This window comes from Candidozyma duobushaemuli (assembly GCF_002926085.2).
Source record: "Candidozyma duobushaemuli strain B09383 chromosome Unknown A_B09383, whole genome shotgun sequence".
NCBI lineage: Eukaryota > Fungi > Ascomycota > Pichiomycetes > Serinales > Metschnikowiaceae > Candidozyma > Candidozyma duobushaemuli.
Genome location: NW_020289901.1, coordinates 2,213,229 through 2,232,252, shown reverse-complemented (window position 1 = coordinate 2,232,252; position 19,024 = coordinate 2,213,229). Strand labels below are relative to the sequence as shown.

The window sequence follows — 19,024 nt, the reverse complement described above, 5'->3', positions numbered from 1 at the left end:
TAGAAAGACCCACCACATACACAAAGATTACAGTCTCCTCCAGCAACTCACACCCGATGGCAGACGTATACGTACTCAGTCCGTCTCCCCTGCTGGTTCAGTCCGTCTCAGCGGCTCTACAAGCTCACTCCCTACAACACCACACCAGCATAAAACTGCTTATTCTGTGTTTCTTCAAGAAGTCAAACAGTGAACAGGATGCAGAGAGAGCCACGTTGGTTGTTTTGGACGACTTCCCCAACAGCAAAGATCCTTTGGACAGCCTCTGTGCTTCCGACAAGTCGTTGATACTCCGCTACTTCTTCTGCCACTTGAACCTCCTTGTGGTAGAGCAACACACGCTAGATAAGACGACGGTGGCTTCTTTGAGCCAGGCAATTGCCACTGTCAATGGCCTCGCGGCCCATAGAATCTCCAGAATTGAGCTCTGGACGGGAACGGCCCCGAGGTAATCAACGACACCTTCTCGAAAGAATACTCCACCATCGTGGCCGATGCTATGCCCACCATGAACTCTTTACTCAGCAAGAGTCTGGGCAAATCTAACTCAACGGAAAAACGTCTCCGCGAGCTTTTGGCTTTGATGAATAGCAGCATAAACACAATGGATTTGCTTTCCAACAGCGAACCAAAACATCTTGCCAAACTCGCTCATCTAGTCGGCCACTGGGCATTCCCCTCTCATGAGCTTCTGAGCGATGATTTGGCCTACTGTGCTTTTCTCATGCTCGAGTTTGCTCTCCGTTACATCAGGGAGCTTGCCATGTGGTCAACACTTCCTGTCCCTTCTTCAAACGAGCTCATGATGTTTGTGCTCATAGTCAGGGACAACTACCAGCACGGCAACCCATTCCACAACTTCCGACATGCCGTTGATGTGATGCAGGCCTGTTTCCACTATCTTATCCGCCTAGGCTGTTTACCGGAATTCTCCCAATTCCGCAAGAACCCCAAGGAGGACGAGCTTGCCACATTGAAAAATCCAGTAGGCAAAGAAGCATCTGTCCTACTAGACATGGTGTACCCTCTCGCCACGGTACGCCCGAAGGTGAAGCACTTGTGCCACACCTCAATCCTCTCCAATCCCTTGGCTTGCTTTTCGCTGCCATTGGCCATGACGTCGGCCATCCTGGTGTCACTAATGCATTTATGATCTCCCATGAAGCATCCGCTTCTCAAGTTTACAATGAAAGATCGGTGCTTGAGCTGTATCACAGCGCCGTTTTCATCAACAGAATTTTCCGCATCTGCCTCCCAAGGCTTCTCAATATTGTCACAGACTCTTCATCAAACTTGACACTCAAACATCTTATTATTGGCAGCATTCTTGCAACTGATATGGCTGAGCATTTCGAGTATGTCGACAAGTTGCAAAAGTTCAAGTTTTCAACCTCCGATCCGTTGGATGATAAAGTCAAGCTCATATCTTCACTCTTGATTAAATGTGCAGACATTTCGAACGTGACACGTCCCTTGCGTGTATCGTCACAGTGGGCCTTGGTTTTGTCAAGAGAGTTTGCTGAAATCGAGACTCTCGAAAAGAAGTTAGCCAACAAGGATGTTGATCTTGATGTCAGTTATGACAAGGTCCCGACCACCGTGGAAGATGTGTTGACGACAAATCCTACCATGCACAAAGGACAGCTTTTCTTCATCAAGACATTTGCTGAGGGCCTATTTAAAAGCATTCTGGAACTATTCCCAGAGTTGGAATTCACAAGCGACATAGCTATGGAGAACAAAGAATACTGGCTCGTAAGAGAGGCCAACCTAAATGGATAGTTGGGTATCCTTACCGGAAGGAACATTTTATAGATCAAACGAAGTATGGTTTCGTTTCAATAGATTTTGGGTCATGACATGGAGTAGATTGATATTTTAGTGGTTTATCGCAAACTGGTTTGACCAGTGTAATCCTGTTTAAACACTCTTGATCACACTGGGCACCTAAAGTGGATCATTATCAGACAATTAAGCCAATATTCGATTGGCCATTGATAAGGAGGACATCATATTACTTTTCTCAGAATCAAGAGTTATCTTTATTATCTTGAAGGCTAGATAGCCGTCAAGATTGCCGACGAACTTGACGATGATAGTCTCTTTCGGGTTCTTTTCGCAGCCATTCTTGGCAGCCGAGGAAAGACAGTCACAGACGACCTGCGCTTACCACTTCAATATGTTCTTCCTAGAAGATGCAAAAGAAAGCTTTGGTGAATGAAATATGCTTTGAAGCAAGCCTATTATTGATGCCCTTTTTCTTCCCCCTGTGGCTAAAACCACCTGAAATGGAGAAAGGCATAGGAGCCGAACAAACGTAGGAACGCCAGCACCTCTTGAGACGCAACTGTGGTAGCATAAACAAGACCATTTCTATAAACTAAAGAAGGTCTTCTCTTCTAAGTGAATGCCTTTTCGGAGTCTTCACACACCAGGGTGTTACAAGCCCTCGGTAGTCATACGGAGTGAATGATCGACCTATTTCTGCACCAAACTGCCCTCTCACTACATTACACTGACAAATACAAACCATTCGAACCCAAACTCTAAAACCGTTCATAGGTCCAGATAATTGTCTTTTTGTTCCAGCCCTCGATTCACCATAGCACCTATGCAGCCACCCAGATCGCCTACATACCCCACATATGGCTAAACGCAAAATCTGCCACAAATGCCTCTTAAAAAATCAAATGAACAGCTAAATCTAATCCTGTTTTCCATCTCTGACATAAAAACGGGATGGCCAGAATCACCGTCCGTTTGAGCCCGTGATCCCACCCACGTGATCCACATCGTCCCAGATTTTTCGCAACGCTTCATCGATGAGCTCTCCATAGGTCCTCCAACCCGGCCCTAATCGAAAACCGCCCCAGTTTTGACCATGGACAAGGAGCTCTTCTCGAAAAATCCCGAGTTCTTGTCGTCTTTTTCCGAAAGACCTATTGTTCTTTCCCCGCCGCCCGTCGACACTACAAACTCTCAGCACTCTAAGACAGAACGTCCTGATTCAAGCATGCTGCAACCGCCACTTCCAAAGGACTATTTTGCGCAGAGGCAGCAGCTGGTCGGCTACAATTTACAGCAGGAATTTGAAGCTTTGAAAGCCGATTTGGATTTGGACTTGAGCATGTCCAACAACGACGATGCTGGAAACCAGGGCAACACCTCAAGCAACGAAAGTGCCACACCTTCGCTTGGTGGCCATTTCTTGCTGCCCCAATTTTCCCACGGCTTGGGCCCTTCGTTGCTGGAAAATTTGCTGTCGTTGACACCACAGAAAACCTCCATGGCCCACTTGAGCAACAACATGGCCCCAGGCGCTGGCGCAGGCTCGCATCTTCTGGGACTTTTGGGCTCAAAACTGCTGTCTTTCTTGCCGCCATCGTTGCTGGTGCCGCTGAGGCCGCAGCTGGTGAATGACTTCTCTAATTTACTAGGCAGGGGTCAAAATGCCAGTCTGGGCTTATCCAGACTCCAAGCCTCTGGTCTGTCCTTCTATGACGACCTAGTGGGCTTCACGTCATGGATGGAGAATTTGGATCCACAGGACATTGTGGCGATGCTTGATCACTGGTGCAACAACTTGCCGTTTGACATTTTGCTCACCATGAAGTCTCGCCTCGAGGCCCATCTCAACCACTCCTCTGAGCAGGCGCTGGTGCCGCCAAAAATGAACTACGGCTACGAGGACTTGGTTTCAAGCATGGACAACGCCTCCTTGGGCGGAGGCTCCCAGTTGCAAAATGGACTTGTACAGCCCAAGCCCAAGAACAACGACTATAGATCGCATCTTTTCCAAGAGCTGAAGGTCCAGCGGCCTAAGCTGGCGGATCCAAGTCTCCACAACAGGCTTCAAGGCACTAGCGGGCAGCAACAGCCACAGCAGCAGCCTAATCCTTTGGAAAGAGCCCGCAGCCCTACTTCCCATTTGCATGAGAAAACCAACTTCTTGCAATTGGCTGCCGCCTCCAATCTGCCTCTTTCGTATGCCCAGCATGGTCCTTCGCCAGATGAAGGCTACGACCTCAACGCTGCCCTGAAGTTGGGTGCACTTGCCACTATTAATTCTCGTGTCGCTCTTGACTCCAACAGAAAGGGTCCAGCTTACCAGCACCAAACACTGCAACTGCAGCAGCCTTACTCGCATAATCCGCTCGCTTTTGAAGAACTGATCAACCGTCAGGCCAACTCTTCGCTGGTGCCAGTTCAGCCACAAAAATACTCCGTGGCGGCTTCGCAAGGGCCTTCGGCTGCAGCACTCAAAATGAAGAAAGACGATTCCTCGAGATCCAGAGCATCGACACCGGTGGGTGGCCAGAGCTCCAACGCTGGTCTGCTGCTGATGCCCACTGAGATAGCCACGCTCGATTTGCTCAATAACATCCCCGCTTGGTTGAAGCTTCTTCGTCTTCACAAGTACACTGACTGCTTGAAGGACATGTACTGGAAAGACCTTGTGGAACTCTCGGATGAGGAGTTAGAAAACAAGGGCGTTAAGGCGCTCGGGGCGAGAAGGAAATTGCTCAAGGCATTTGACGCCGTGAAACAGTCGAGATTGTAGACCTAGACGGTGCCTCGACATGTCTACGGTGGTATTTGACATACCGCATCTAAAAATGACGATCCATGATACACATATACAACTAGACAATGACACAACACGAGTTTGTCTTCTTGGCTTGCTTGTAGAACATTCTTGACGACGACGAAAGCGCTTCACTCTTGTCCACCAAAGTGTCTAACTTCTCTCCTCTCTGCAAAACAGACTCGATCGTCTTGTGCAAAACGATCTTGGTCTCGTCCAACTCCTGCTGAACCTTCATGATAGAGTCAGCCTGCGATGGGTCCTGGTACTTCTTGATGTAGGTGTCCAACTTGTCGAAAGCAAAAGCAGGGCTTGGCTCGGTGATTGTGCTCCATTCGTTGGCTGGATGCAACGAGAGGTACTCCTCCAAAATCTTGTTGATCAACGTGTAGGCAGGTCTAACAGGGTACTCCTTGTCGGTGATCACGACACACGATAAGCCCTCCAGCCTGGTATATGTGTGGCCAACGTAGTTGCCTTCTTCGATACTCTGTCTCTGACCAGCTTCGGTTCTTTGGGACACGGTCTCGGAGAAAAATGTCATGAACTGAGATACCGAGGATCTCTCAAAAAATGAAAACTGGCTGAGGTCTCTGGCCGCGGCAAGCTCCACCACGGAGTCCTTGACCTTCAAGATGCCAATGTAATAGATCTTCATGGTAGTGTGAGCGAAAGAAGCGGTGGATGTTGCTTTTATGCGACGAGCACTGGGCACGTGATGATAAGGCTGCTCCAGACCCCTACAAAGTGGCGTTTCCTAAGGTGGAAGGGCCTAAAATGGTAAATGGTGAATGGTCCAGATTTTATTATCTTTAGGAGTTTATTTGAAAGGTAGCACTTTGGACGTCTGGTGGTTCATTGTCCTGATTTGAGACTCGGTATGCATAGGCGTTTCCTCGGTGGGGATGAGACGTAGGGGAAGTCCGAGTGGATATACGTGATTCAGGTGTTCGAGGCACTTAGTTCAATTGGTCACATCCTGTAACGGCCCATTTTGTTTTCAAGTAACGGTTACTCGGTTTTCGAAAAAAATCTAAATGTTGAGGCTGTGGGCTGGTTCTTGTGGTTCGCAGCCATTGAAGCCGTGCATGAATATGTTGACGAGGTCTTTGTTAGGAGGAGGCACGAACAAAACGGGTATGTTAGCTAATACCTCTTCTTATTTTTTTTCAACGATGAAGCTTGGTTCCAAGCTAGTGCAAGAAATTGGCTTGCCTCCCACGGGAATCGACTGCCGATACCTGATTTTGCAACCATTCTTCCTATCCAGTTGGTGAACAATTATTTCCTCTAGATGACAGTTTTTCTCTTGTCTGGCTGACAGTATCTGGGCATATCTAGACGAAAATGAAAGATTCTGCGGAGTTCATATTTTTGAATGCATCACAATGTTACACATCTGGTTCGATTCTCACACACTTTATGAATTCAGTATCTGCCCGTGAGGAAATACAAGAACCATTATAAGCAAAATTCGTTTCAAAGCAAACATTATTGTAAAACATCAACTCTTGACTCTCATTTCAGTCTTCACCAAAGTCTCTTCTGTTTTCTCTTCTTTCTTCCTGCTACCGCTAGACAGCTTGCTACACCATCGTATACTCGCATACACACCTCATTTATCGATACCATTCCTTGAGCACCCACAGGTTATACTGCCTCCCCACAACAGCTAGAAATCAATCTGAGCATTCATGGATCCGCCTTTCCTCAAGGTTGTCCTTCTAGGCGACTCTGGTGTGGGAAAGACGTGTCTACGCTCTCAATTCGTTCACCATGTCTTTACCAATGCCTACAAAGCCACAATTGGAGGCGACTACTTGACCACCAGCGTCAGCATTCCCAAGCATAGCATAGGTAATGAAGCCTTTGTTGAAACAGAACAGGGCTCGACCTCCATGAAAGTGAATCTTCAAGTGTGGGACACTGCTGGCCAGGAACGTTTCAATTCGATCTCTCAGGCTTTCTATAGGGGCGCCGATGTCTGCATTCTTGTGTATGACGTGACCAACTACGAATCTGTGCTAAGTATACGAGACTGGTTCTCCAGATTTAAGGAACATTGCAAGGTGGACAAGCCAGGCGTGGTACTAGTTGGCAACAAGATAGACAGAGAGAACGACAGATGCATCGATAAGGATGAAATCCAGGAGGTTCTTTGCCGTAACAACCCGAAGGTGAATCTTGACGATTACATTGCTGATTGGGACACCGACTTGTTGGAAATTTCATGCAAACAGCTTCTGCTTGTGGAGCTGGTCTTCAAGCGTGCTGCCTCTATTGGGGTGCAGTTACCCAGCGGGAGAAGACAAAGCGTCACGGGCTTCGAGTCGATCGAATTGAACAAAATACGAAGAGGCTCCTGTGCTTGCTAATCAACCTGAACGATCAATACAAACCGTCCTTACAAACATAAACATTGATCTAAACTTGTGAGCTAATTTTTCTATTTACACGATATTTTTTAACTCAAAGCTTGGGTTGCTCTTCTCCCGAATTAGCGTCCTTTTTGGCTGTCACCTTCAAAGAAGAAACGTCAGATGCATTTGCGCCCTCAGCAGGGGCAGTGGAAGGCAACTCAGAGTGGGCATGAGAAGGACCCTCAGAAGGGATGCTTTCTGTTACAGGAGCAACCTCCTTTGCTTCACTGTTAGAAGAGGTGGCATCAGTAACAGTGGCAGTAACAGCGGCAGTACCCTCAGATGAAGCATCCGTCTCGACGCTTGGCACCTCATCATCCTCGTAAAGCTCCTCCTTGTAATGCTCAGGGTGCTGCTTGAAGCAAGTTCTCATGGCTTCAAACTTCTTGATGCAGTCGATGCCCTTTGGCTCGGTTTCCGAGTAGACGAAACATGCAAATGCCTCCTTGAACTCCTCGCCACATGGACCGTGAGCCATGCCTCCGAGACAAGGACAGTCCCAGTTAATTTCACCAGTCTCGGGGTTGAAGGCAGCCTGAGCTTCCTCTGGCTTCTCAGAGTCATCTTCGGGTTTCTTCTCATCTGGGGTAACAGCAGCCTTGATATCCTCCTTCACGGTTTCGGTTTGCTTGGAAGCATCCTCGACAAGCTCCTTGGTTTGCTCCTTGACCTGCTCCTTCACATCATTCAGAGCCTGGTTGATAGGGTACATGATGGCAACTGCCAAAAGCGAAACACTCAAGGCAGCTTTAGGAGCAAAACCGACCCTAGAGATAGGAGCGGCACGGCCGGAGGATGCGTACCTTCTTGAAAGGATAGCGCCTTGGCGCATAGAATGGAAAGCAGTTCTAAACATCGCTAATATGGTGCTTTATAGCAATTCAGAGAAGTGAATAGAAACTTGAGGTGAAAAAATCAGTACTGAATGCGAAACCCATATGCTAGCAACTCAAGCTGACTAAGCACGTGGAGTCCGAAGAGAAAACCCTTGATAATATGGGCTGGATGATACTCCATCGAGAAGCTGAAAATGTTTGCTTTTTACGTAAAGGCGAAGTTTGAGGAAGAGTTCCCAACAATGAGTGTGAGTGCACCTCAGGTGCACCCATCAGTAGATGACAGCATGAAGACTAGTACAAAATCGTGATATTTATTTCGTAATTCGTTTAGCTGAACTTCAATTTTCCTGGCATTATCACAACTGAAGCCACAACAGTCCGTATGAGTCATTCCTCTTCAAAGATGCAAGTCTGGAAATCCGTCCTCAGGAACTTCAACATGAGGAGTTGGAAGTCCCTCCTTCTATTTACACGACTGAGAACATGTCGTTCCCATTTGCATCCCTCGAGACAACGTGGATTAAGTCTCGTCTTAACTTCTTCAGGTCACTCAGTCCTTATCCTTACGGACGTCCTTGGACAAATCGCCAAGGTCAACCTCCTTCTCTCTGACAGGGGCAGACATAGAGCTGGCCCAAAAAAGCGAGCAGCATACCGTAATTATCGTAAGACCTCCCATCCAACGGACAACCTTTAATGTGTTTTGCGAAGCCTTAGTTTCTTCCCTGCCAATATCGTCAATGAACTTGGAAACCTTGTTCTTGGGTGGTTTGGCATAAAATCTGACGCCTAAGGGCACCACACGTGGAATTCTCCGAGATAACATTCTGGGAAAGATGTGTATCCTTCTTCGATCGTATGTTCTCCAGACATAAATCTGCGCACTGTGTGCACGATTTGCACCCAAACTGGGTTACTCCAACTTGATCAAATCGTTTACACTAGTAGGTTCGAACTTGGTCCCAAATTCAACCCAAAGTATATCGTCGTTGATGAAACACTTTCTCTCTTTCCCATTGAGTAGCGTCAATTGGTAGATTCTGTTCATAGTCGCATCTCTTTGATCGGTCGCGATGAAGCCAATGCCATGCTTGAAGCAGTAGTCGGCAACTACGTCACGGAAGACAGCCATAAGTTGTGACAGACGTAGTGCCCTGACGTCACTTTTACCTGTAGTACCATTGCCCTCAGCTAGTCTGATAATCATATCGATAGTTGGAAATGCATCATCATCTATACTGGGAAGACCTCCTAGAGCCAATCGGCCCGTCTTTGTGTATATGCTTATCTTTTCAAGGCAGGTATTGAAAAACCATAGCGTTATGTCATTAATTGGAAATTTGTCACTTAAGACCTGAAACATTGACTGCGTTTCGCAAAACCACGACGGGACCTGTTGCGGAGTTTTCTGCAACAACCTCGAGAGATACCTCAACGAAGGGTTGAGAATGCAAAATTGAAGAGTAATCTCCAACTGGCTTTGCAGAATTTCTTGCTCATCATAAGTGAGTTGCAAAAGAAGCCAAAAGACGTTGAAGTTAGGAGATTCAGCAGTTTGTCCACAATGTTGATAGACTAAACCGATGATGGCACGGATGAGTTCTTCACGGAATTGAGACCTCAGGGACCATAGGAAAAACACTTCGGCCCACGCGTTGTGATGCAAAAGGATTCTTTTCAAGCTTGATTGATAGAGTGCTTTGATATCCTTCGCAGTGAGCACCAGATTCCAAAGTTCACTATTTGGCTGAACTAGACTAGTGAATCTAGCTTCAAGCTGCTGAAAGGTTGTAGATAGAATGTCGGTATCAAGACCGACAGAAATAGCAAGATTTAGTATGTGTAATTTGGAATCTTCACTTTCCACTATGTTCCAATTGTCAAGTTCTCGCTCAATAAATGGCTGGAGCAGTTGGTCGAACAAGCTTCTCTTGAAAAGGGCGCTGTCAGAGATGGCAGGCAGATCGTTCCACGAGACAACTAGATCTTGAATAGCGTCAAAATCTGCTGTATCGAGAAGAGGCTCGATATATGATTTGAGCTTGGATAGTAGAAGAGAATCCCACTCACCTAGGTGTATGGACAGGTGAACCTCAATTTCTCGAACCAACGAACACCACAACGCAAGATCCTCGTCGCGAGGATCCAACTTCAATGGTATATGTTCCGAAAGGATGATAATTAGAAGATGCGGCAGTACAATTTCTGGTCGGTTTCTCATCCTGGTGATCTTTTCGACACACTGTGTAGCGGCCTCTTTGGTCTGCTGCTGATTATAGTCATCGAGAATAGATTGTAGATCTTGCAGACTTTCAATAAGTGATAGTCCTTCGGCAATTTCTATTTCAAATGCTTTAGCCTCTTCAGACTCCAACCTCATATTTGTATCAAGTGCGGTCATGTCAGACTCTAGCTTAGAGAGGTCGTCCCAGCCTCTTTGTATCTTGGCAGCATTTTCGTCCTTAACACGGCCTTCATCCGTCAAATCTAAGCGTAGCATCTCTTCAAACTGAGAATGCAACTTGACTCCTCTAGTCTTCAATCTCTGTACTATGCTTGAGTATCTGCGCCGTAGCGCTTCTAACTCCTGATCTTTATCATCCACCTTGGAAGAGACTTCTCTAATTATCTTGGCTGCTTCATTGCCCGTCTTCTCGTGCACTCCGCCAACACCTAATCCCTTAGGTCGTAGCTTTGTCTCTATGGGGTTCACTATTCCCTCCTGGTTTGCACCCAATCCCTGGCCTTGCTTGTATCCCATTTTCATGAGAAGCTTAGCACCAATGCCGTATTGGCTAACATGAGAGCCTGACGGTTGGGGTGGTTCCAGAATCGCCGGTGTTTCCAGTATTGGCTCATCTTCGGAGTCCTCTAGATCTGAGTACTCATCTCGAACAGCCATGGACATTGAAGGCCCACTTAAGGAGGCATTGCTAGAACTCTGTTGAGATGAGCCTCCTGAAGCCTTCGTAAACAGGAGGCCGAAGTTTTTCGACATTCGATTTGTCGTTGTATTCTAGTGTTATGGTTACTTCTGTTGATATGGCTGCAGGTGAGTGAGACTTCTATTAGATGCAAGATTTTGCAGCCAGGCGCATCTTGATACTACTGTTTTCAAATAGATATTAGAAATAAATATATATTACGAATGCATTTTTCAGTCTTCATTTGAGCCATTTTTTGTCGGACTGGTGCCTCGGCTTTGATGCCTTTTGAGAAGCAGAAGAAGTCTCGCCTCATCCTCCTCAGCGGTACCAGCCTGAAGCATCTCCAAACCTTCTGTGGTCACCTGTACCACGCACGGTTGGCTCTGGAATCCAGGAAGTATGAGCTCTTTGGGGATGAAGTCACCGTAGCGAGATAACCATTGCGCTCGCCTTGCTCGTTCATCCTCTTCAAGCTCTAAAAGTGGACCATGCAAAAAGTCATCAAGCATTCTAACATACTTCCTTGGATAGACGTATTGCTCATAATGAAGCTCTGTGATGTAATGCTGCTTGAAAATTGCAAGAAATTGCGTATAGTGGTGAAGAAGCTGGTTTACCACATCCGTATAAAGCCCTATAGCCAGCTTCGTAGGTGGCTCGGCGGTTTCAATCAGGCACAGCCTGAGCACTTCTTCCACCTTAAGTATGAGCAAAACGAACTTTGTTATTTTTTCATTCTTGAACGCGGTGTTCGTTTCTGTGTGGGCTGTAGATTGCTCGACAAAGCTCTCTATCATTGGAAGCTTCAGCTCCACGAACTTTGCGGCCCTAGTCTCGTTATTCATAATTATGTCATGGATTGCAGCAAACTCTCGAAGTACGTGCGGAAGCTCGGCGGTATCAGCTTGAAGAACCTCATAATTGACTCCACTACTCTCTGCATTGGACTTCAAAAGGTCTACTGCAATCGAGCACTGGTCGTAGTGATTGGTGAGCATTTCCAACAATGATACAAGCTCCTGCTCTAGCGAGCCATTTTCTCGTAAAATGGCCCGAACTATGTTGCTTTGTTCCTTCGGAGGGGATTGAGTCATGGCTGCGAAACGAAGAAGCGTCGCTGTTTCAGCGACCGAAGACTTGTACATTTTGTTTAAGCTCAAGTACTTCTTTGAGTTTCGGTGATACTCCTTTAGTAGGACCTCAAGCTGCTGAGCTAGTAGATCACATGTCTTTGCAGAATTGGCTAAGTAGATATGGATGTTCTCCTTGAGTAGATTAATTTCCTCGTCAGCGATGAAGTCACCCAAATTCTTATAGCTGGCTTTATCGTCAACCTCGTCGCTTAAAAGTGCCTCGGGAACAGGGGTTGCACGCAATTGATTGAGCACCTGGTCGAGTCTCTCCATCACTGGCTTTAGCTGACTCTCGGCAGCAGTTCTATGGGACCCAATGATTCCGTCATTCACCTGAACGCGTATGTGTTCCATCAAGGCGGATATGTTGGCATGCTGATCCATTATTAGGCCCAGGTTCTCGGATGCAACCTGAACTCTCTTTGGTAATTGATCTCTAAGGATGTGAGCTGTGGACTCAAGAACCGCCTGTGCCGAAGAAGAGAGTTCACGGGCTTTCTCTAGTGTTCTGAACGCCTCCTGAGCCCATTGCTGGACGTCGGAGATTGAAAATGACATATTCAGGGAGAGCCTTTCTTTAGGTAAGTGTGATGATCACGACTTGATGAACAGACAGTCTCCACGACGTCAATCTGGAAAGCGAGATTTTATCAGGATTTCTGAAAGCTCGAATTTGATGGTTTATCGACGGGTTTCTAGCCTGAGTGGGTATGTTGATTGTAGGTGTGAGTAGTACTAGCAGTGCGGATGCGAAAATATCAACGTTATCGTCAGTACTACTACTCATGGACCCCATCAGGCAGTTGAGAAAAGCCACAACGGGCAAAAAGCCTATTGAGCTTTTCAAGGATGGCGATGCTACCGACAATATCAAGGACGCTACGCATGCCTCCTTTGGTAGCGACGACAAATATGCCTTGGACGACCTCACAAACTTCTACAACGAAGACCAACGTCAGCTGCTCAGGGCTGTCATCTTCTGTTGGATGCACGACAAGTCCTCGATTGTGGACTACAAAAATGCTTGTTTAGAGAATGGCATACCCGACTTCAAGTTCTTGGTGAAGGCTGAATTGACAACCTGGTTGAGTGGAAGCTCTGATTCTTGTCAGTTTGTGAAAGAGGACGAGGCTACAGGAGATGCTGGCGATGCCGCAGACGAAAATGAAAAGAAGAGAAAGTTGGAGGACCCTCAGATGGCCCGCATAGAAAAGTACCAGGAAGACTCTGTGGACCATAACTCGGCCTTGAGAGGTTCGAAAAATATCGTCTTCAAGACCCTCATATCCGATGCAAAGAGATTTTCGTCGCAATTAAAGAGAAGCAAGTCTTCTAGACCCTCCAGCTCTAACGGAACGGGCACTGCTGCTAGCAAAAAGCTGCCCATCATCATCATTTCCCCAGCCACCACAGCATTACTTTCTTTGGCCAACATCAAAGAGTTTTTGGAGGAGAGCCGATTCGTGGAGCCCAATGTCAGTACCATGAAGAGACCAGAGACAGGCGTGGTGACCATCAACCACGTCTCCGACAAACTAGCTCCTTCCGCACACTCCATCATGGTTGTGGATAATGTCGACATGTTCACTAAACCAGAATACTGGGACAGAGTGGTGGCCATCATTACGACAGGACAAGCCTGGCAGTTCGCTAAATACAAGTATTCGAAGCCTGAGGTTTTGTTTCAAAAATATCCCGGTTTTTTCATCGCTTATCAGAATGATGTGGTACCAAAGCAGATCAAGGACTGGAACGTGAATGTCGTGAGAATCGATCGTGGCGAAAAAAGATTCAGAGATAAAATGATCATCAGAGACTTGTGGATCCATTTGGAAAAGATCCTTGTGGGTAGAGGGTACGGGGCTCAGGAGTGAAGGCCGTAACGTGTAGACTATGTACAAATAAAAATTACTGGAAGCTTCTTTCAAGGCTGACGAAAAGATCACCAATCTCTTTTGGTGTCATGTTCTTCACCTTTCTGTTCTCCCTGGTTCTAACTGCCACGGTCCCTTGCTCTATGTCTCTGTCACCAAGCATCAAGATATAGGAATACTTCTTTTGGACGGCGTCTCTAATTCTATTGCCGACACTCTCGTCCCTCGAATCAATATCGACGTAGAAGTTGAATCCGGTGATTGGTGCCACAGAGTCACTGTAAGCTATGTCACCAGAAATCTGTTTTTGAAGGGTCTTGGCTGCCTCGACATGTTTCTCAGAAACTGGTACGATCACAGCCTGTCTTGGATTGAGCCAAAATGGCCATGCACCTTGGTAATGGTCTAGCAAGATTGCGAAGAAACGCTCCAAGGAACCAAAGACTGCTCTGTGAATCATAATCGGTTGCACCTTGGAGCCAGATTGAGCAGTATATTGTAGCTCGAAACGAGAGGGGAGCTGAAAATCAAGTTGGATTGTACCCACCTGATGTTTTTTGCCAAAGGCGTCTGTGAGCAAAATGTCGATCTTGGGACCATAGAATGCTCCATCTCCTTCACGTATGTTCCAACCATCCTTTCCAGCTGTAGCGTCCAACACTTCTCTTAACTGGCTCTCGGCCTCATCCCACGCACCTATCTCGCCCATGAACTTCTCTGGTCTTGTGCTCAAGTAAAACTCAACGTCTTTGGTTGAGTCAATGCCGAAAACACTGTAAGTGTCCTTGATAAGGTTGATGGTGTTGGTTATTTCTTCATTGATCTGGTGCAAAGCGCAGAAAATGTGACCATCATCCTGGTGGAACCTTCTGACTCTTGTCAACCCAGAAAGAGCCCCACTCGCTTCATTTCTATGCAACGACAGAAAGTCGGAGTATCTCACAGGAAGCTCACTGTAAGACTTGTCAAACTTCGAGAAAATAATGCAGTGGCCTGGACAGTTCATTGGCTTGAGGCCGTATTCATGTTGATCCTCATGTTCACATGCATCTCCTTCCTCCTTAGAGAGATCATTACCCACTACCTTGAACATATCCTCTTTGTAGTTGTCCCAATGGCCTGACTGTTTCCAAAGTTCGTTCTTGTAGATCAACGGGAGATAACTTCTTGAAAGCCATACTTTGTCTGTTGATTCTTCATGAAACCAACGAGCTTGTTGAAGATTCTTGTGCCATGAGGCAAGAAGAATATCAGTCCTGGTGTGAGGCGGTCGGTGGTATATAGGAGTTGTTTGTTGGAGATGGCATGATTCGCCTGTGTGGACGAAGCGGGCTCTGTGGTGTTACACAAAAGAGCTGTTTTTGAAAAGCTCCTTATGCTTTTCTGCGCCACCCTGCGTCCCACCAACATGGTCAGTGTAGATGGTAGTTGATTTTGGTGTGTATGTAGCGGTTCGGTACGTTTAGAGATGCCCAGATATCAACAGATACATACAGTGTAAATGAATTTTCAAATTTTCTTAAATTTTCTTTGTACTCTTACTTTGATGCTATTTGTTAATTTTCGGCTTAATAGTGTGCTATAATACTGTCTGCCTCTGATACTGAACCAGATTTACAACAATCCGCGGCCTTGAGATAACGGTCCAAGCTACTCGCCAAATTGACCATCTCCTCGAATTAGATACTCTGTTTAAAAGCGCCTGTATTGCTTTGTCGCCAAGAAAGAGAATGTAAATTCGACCGCCTCATGTTTTCACGTCAGAAACCTCAACTTTCCATTCCATGCATGTCTCATCACCTGTCTCTACCTCGTCTTCCTTAAAACGTCGGTACCTTCCTATATTTCCTATGTTACATGTTTATGCTGTAATTGCCGTAGCCTCTGAGGGAGTCTCCAGACCTACCTCTTCCTGTTTGGGTAAGCTGTCCTGGGGTGTCTCTTCCTTAGGAGGATCGTGCTTCTCTCTTTCACTCTTGTGTCTCCATGTTTTGAGCTTAACTTTGAAGCCACTGAACGTTTTGAACTGTCTGGATCCACGAACCCACTTCTTGGCCGGTCTGCCCGACTTATCAAGAGCGAAGTTGGCGTTGACGCTGTGTACGGTTAATCCTGCCGTAGACAACTCCTTCATGCCCGAGTTTACCTTTGAGTTGTCATCATGGGGACCGGGCAGCAGGGTTTTATCGTTTTTCTCATTCTTCTTGTCCTCGGCAATCTTCTTGACTCGTTTTGCCTTGGGTGTAGCGAAAACCGGAAGTGTCTTAAGGAACTCAGGCGAAACCTTCAACTTTACAAGTTGTCTCTTCGGTGGCATTTTAGTGTGCTAAATTCCTTATGTTGAAACTTCGAGGTAGTAGCTGAATGTTCACTTTCGAAATGCAAGTAAGTAAGTGTTAAGAGAGTTTGATCAACGACGGGTGCGAATTGTAGTGCACCAGTGGATGCAAATCTAGAGTTAACTCTTTGGTGATTTGAAGGATGATTGAGACCATAAAATGGAATAATCTGATATAATGCTTAAATTTCTTGCAAATTGTGCTTTCCTTGATGTTTTGTCTCCCAAAAATTACTATATACAATCGTACGACTTGAAACATGTCCAGGCTTTCCAGGGTGAGGCTTCATGCACTTCGCGGTAATCGCTCCACACTTATCGTAATAAACTAACTCGTCCTCATGGAACTCACCAGAAGACGGTCCCGCTTAGGCGATCTCGCCGATAATCTCAAGCTTGATGTCAGAGCTCATCAGCGAACCTATGAGGGTGCCTACACTCGTACGGCTATTTCATGTCTATCATTTTCCATTGTCATGATTAAACTCTTTTCGTCAGAGTTTCTTCCAATAGGCACCGTTTACACTGTGTACGGTTGCTTGCTATACTTCATTGGCGTGGTTAAGGCATCCACTGTGGACACTTATTATAACCCGGAGAAGGATATGGAGGAGTTCAAGACCGCAGGCGATCTGGTTCTCCTTCTCACAGGCATCAGTCTTGCCTCATATGTGGCCATGCTAGTTTTGGTGTTGCGACTCTAGGTGACAGCTCCAAGACCAAAGACAATGAACTGTACTAGCAATTGCATTGTCCAGAAAGCTACCTTACGCATACGGACCAATCTGGCCTCGTCATCCGCAACGTAGTTGGCAAAACCATCGTATACTTCCTCGGAGATGTCGTCCATCAAAAGCGAGTCATAGACAGTCCAGGATCCGCTGAAATCTTCAATGTTCTTGACAATCCGGGACTTCACCTCGATAAAGGCATTTCTCAGATTGATGTATGCCACAATAGGCCTGATAAGTGCATAGTTGACATAACTCAATTCAGGGGCCTTGAACGGTACCAGAGCTCGAACATTATTAAGGCGCATTGTCAAGTCAAGCACAAAGTATTTCGAGATATCGTCTGATCCAGTGGTACTGCCGTTGGTGAGTCGGAGGATATGATCTTCTCTATCCTGGATCTCAGGATTGATGTAGCGAGTTGCTTCCTTATTAATCGACTGAGTAATGATGCTGACAATTTCCAGGACATGGAAATCCTTGTTTTGTTCTGGCACCATGACATCTCCAATCATGTCCACCTTACCGGATGTGATCCAGCCGAAGGGCCCCTCCAAACCAGTATTTAGATGATCGATATTTAGCGAATCAACGCGGAGTCTGGTGACACGTTTCCAGGGCAATTGTGCCACACTCTTATTAGAGCCATCATCGTCAAAGTCATCGAGTCTTTGTCTTTTGTGGATTGTAAAGAGCGAGTTGTCATAGGATCCGCTCATAATGTTGGCGTTGAGAAAGTCATAGAAAAGCCAGTGTTTTCGTAGCTTGGCCAACTCGCAGTTGTATATGGCGACACTGAATGCACGGAAATTAGCAGGTTGAAGAAGCGTGAACAACACATCCTCCATTCTGAAATCATTAAATTCGAAGTCACCGAACTGGTGAACATTCTTATAGTTTCTAGCATCATCATTAGGGTCCCAGTGGACATGTGTTCTATCCACCACACCTCGCATGCCTTTGACCTCTAACGTATCCACAATGCCCGTTCCGTTAACCCATTTTCGGAACGATAGCGACATATTCACCTCTTCAATAGTCAAGTCAAACTGAGTGTAGTTTCCATCATCCACTGGTTCGCCCTCAAAGTCCAGAGAATCTAAACTCTTTGCATAGGCTTCAGCTTGACTACCCTTGGAGAACTGGCGAATCGCCTTGGGCCTTCTGCTGACAAAGCATTTTTTAAAGGATATTTTACCGTCAGACCATCCGGGCACAATAGCGTGTTCGAAAGTGACGGTCAATTTGGAGTTTTTGGTGATGAACTCACCCACCTTGCGAGCAACAAGCTCCTGAGCAAACACCGTATTGATTGTAAAAATGACCAACAGCACAAACGTTGTGGTTCCTAGAATTAAGACGAGGGCGTTGCCCATGACGAGCCAGGAGAAAAATGCAGAATAGTCGTCGGTGTTGAACGGTCTATTGGAACGTTTGAGGAGCCACCGTAGGCGGATCCACAACCTGGGCAAGAAGCCTCTGGTTGATGCAAGAAGCTGTTCTTTTGTGACTGGAAGGCGGGCCTTGGGCAGGCTTTGCAAATTTTCCTTCTTCTTTAGCTCATTGAGGTCTATCTTGGTTTCTTCAGCCGAGTCGGGATCCTCACGATGAGACTGATTCTGGTTCGAGTATTGTCGGATCAACGGAACGGCGGGCCGTAACATAGAAATAGGTCGCCATGGAAGCCGCCGTACTGCCGGTCGGGCGCTGGCAAGACCTCTGTGTGTCAATTGCCGAAAGCAGAACATGGCCTGGAGATCTGTAGATGAGATGTGCGCAGGATTATCAAGACCGGGGTAGTCGAGGAGGAGGACTGCAAAGTGAATTGCGGTCCAAGAGTGGGGTTGAAGGAAGTTTTATTTGAAGGAAAAGGGTTTGACAGGATGAGATCTGTGGCGTAAGGCTCGGACTTTCTCGCAGAGCGTGGGCCCATTGTAACGTCGCAGAGGAGGGATACGAGAAGGATGGATGGAGAGCAGAGAGAAAGGGATAGAAAAGTGTGGTGAAGTTGAAGGGTTGGTTATGATGGAACTGGCTGGTTTTTTCGTTTAGCAATTGAAGGTGTTTGCAATTATACTATTCGGGTGGAGTCATTGGCTGCGAAGAGCACTGGACTACATCGCATCGGTTTTAGTATGCACCAGAGCCTCGAAAAGGCAAAGCAAGGAAAACTGAAC

The 19,024-nt window shown here is 46.5% G+C and overlaps 11 protein-coding genes across 11 annotated transcripts; 4 read left to right on the top strand and 7 right to left on the bottom strand. All coding sequences in view use genetic code 12, as the record gives it.

Annotated features, from left to right (window-relative positions):
* Nucleotides 1-56: 56 nt before the first annotated feature.
* PDE2 (3',5'-cyclic-nucleotide phosphodiesterase) lies at nt 57-1,782 on the top strand (the record flags this gene model as incomplete). Its single annotated transcript, XM_025479589.1, has 3 exons — nt 57-386; nt 449-1,119; nt 1,260-1,782. 3 exons carry the CDS (start codon nt 57-59, stop codon nt 1,780-1,782), a joined length of 1,524 nt encoding a protein of 507 aa, XP_025339062.1.
* Nucleotides 1,783-2,881: 1,099 nt separating this feature from the next.
* Nucleotides 2,882-4,561, top strand: CXQ87_001038 (uncharacterized protein; the record flags this gene model as incomplete). Its single annotated transcript, XM_025479588.1, has 1 exon — nt 2,882-4,561. The coding sequence occupies one exon, from the start codon at nt 2,882-2,884 to the stop codon at nt 4,559-4,561; it is 1,680 nt and encodes a 559-aa protein (XP_025339061.1).
* Nucleotides 4,562-4,643: 82 nt separating this feature from the next.
* YKT6 (palmitoyltransferase) lies at nt 4,644-5,243 on the bottom strand (the record flags this gene model as incomplete). The annotated part of the gene is made up of 1 exon (XM_025479587.1): nt 4,644-5,243. One exon carries the CDS (start codon nt 5,241-5,243, stop codon nt 4,644-4,646), a length of 600 nt encoding a protein of 199 aa, XP_025339060.1.
* Nucleotides 5,244-6,279: 1,036 nt separating this feature from the next.
* YPT7 (Ypt7p) lies at nt 6,280-6,960 on the top strand (the record flags this gene model as incomplete). The annotated part of the gene is made up of 1 exon (XM_025479586.1): nt 6,280-6,960. The coding sequence occupies one exon, from the start codon at nt 6,280-6,282 to the stop codon at nt 6,958-6,960; it is 681 nt and encodes a 226-aa protein (XP_025339059.1).
* A 94-nt stretch (nt 6,961-7,054) lies between these two features.
* MIA40 (Mia40p) lies at nt 7,055-7,837 on the bottom strand (the record flags this gene model as incomplete). The annotated part of the gene is made up of 1 exon (XM_025479585.1): nt 7,055-7,837. The coding sequence occupies one exon, from the start codon at nt 7,835-7,837 to the stop codon at nt 7,055-7,057; it is 783 nt and encodes a 260-aa protein (XP_025339058.1).
* Nucleotides 7,838-8,394: 557 nt separating this feature from the next.
* On the bottom strand, nt 8,395-10,752 carry CXQ87_001034 (mRNA splicing protein; the record flags this gene model as incomplete). Its single annotated transcript, XM_025479584.1, has 2 exons — nt 8,395-8,656; nt 8,762-10,752. The coding sequence occupies 2 exons, from the start codon at nt 10,750-10,752 to the stop codon at nt 8,395-8,397; spliced, it is 2,253 nt and encodes a 750-aa protein (XP_025339057.1).
* Nucleotides 10,753-11,001: 249 nt separating this feature from the next.
* Nucleotides 11,002-12,462, bottom strand: CXQ87_001033 (protein kinase regulatory subunit; the record flags this gene model as incomplete). Its single annotated transcript, XM_025479583.1, has 1 exon — nt 11,002-12,462. The coding sequence occupies one exon, from the start codon at nt 12,460-12,462 to the stop codon at nt 11,002-11,004; it is 1,461 nt and encodes a 486-aa protein (XP_025339056.1).
* A 227-nt stretch (nt 12,463-12,689) lies between these two features.
* Nucleotides 12,690-13,778, top strand: CDC73 (Cdc73p; the record flags this gene model as incomplete). The annotated part of the gene is made up of 1 exon (XM_025479582.1): nt 12,690-13,778. The coding sequence occupies one exon, from the start codon at nt 12,690-12,692 to the stop codon at nt 13,776-13,778; it is 1,089 nt and encodes a 362-aa protein (XP_025339055.1).
* A 34-nt stretch (nt 13,779-13,812) lies between these two features.
* MST1 (threonine--tRNA ligase) lies at nt 13,813-15,188 on the bottom strand (the record flags this gene model as incomplete). Its single annotated transcript, XM_025479581.1, has 2 exons — nt 13,813-14,919; nt 14,943-15,188. 2 exons carry the CDS (start codon nt 15,186-15,188, stop codon nt 13,813-13,815), a joined length of 1,353 nt encoding a protein of 450 aa, XP_025339054.1.
* A 451-nt stretch (nt 15,189-15,639) lies between these two features.
* CXQ87_001030 (uncharacterized protein) lies at nt 15,640-16,095 on the bottom strand (the record flags this gene model as incomplete). Its single annotated transcript, XM_025479580.1, has 1 exon — nt 15,640-16,095. One exon carries the CDS (start codon nt 16,093-16,095, stop codon nt 15,640-15,642), a length of 456 nt encoding a protein of 151 aa, XP_025339053.1.
* A 721-nt stretch (nt 16,096-16,816) lies between these two features.
* CXQ87_001029 (uncharacterized protein) lies at nt 16,817-18,511 on the bottom strand (the record flags this gene model as incomplete). Its single annotated transcript, XM_025479579.1, has 1 exon — nt 16,817-18,511. The coding sequence occupies one exon, from the start codon at nt 18,509-18,511 to the stop codon at nt 16,817-16,819; it is 1,695 nt and encodes a 564-aa protein (XP_025339052.1).
* Nucleotides 18,512-19,024: the final 513 nt, after the last annotated feature.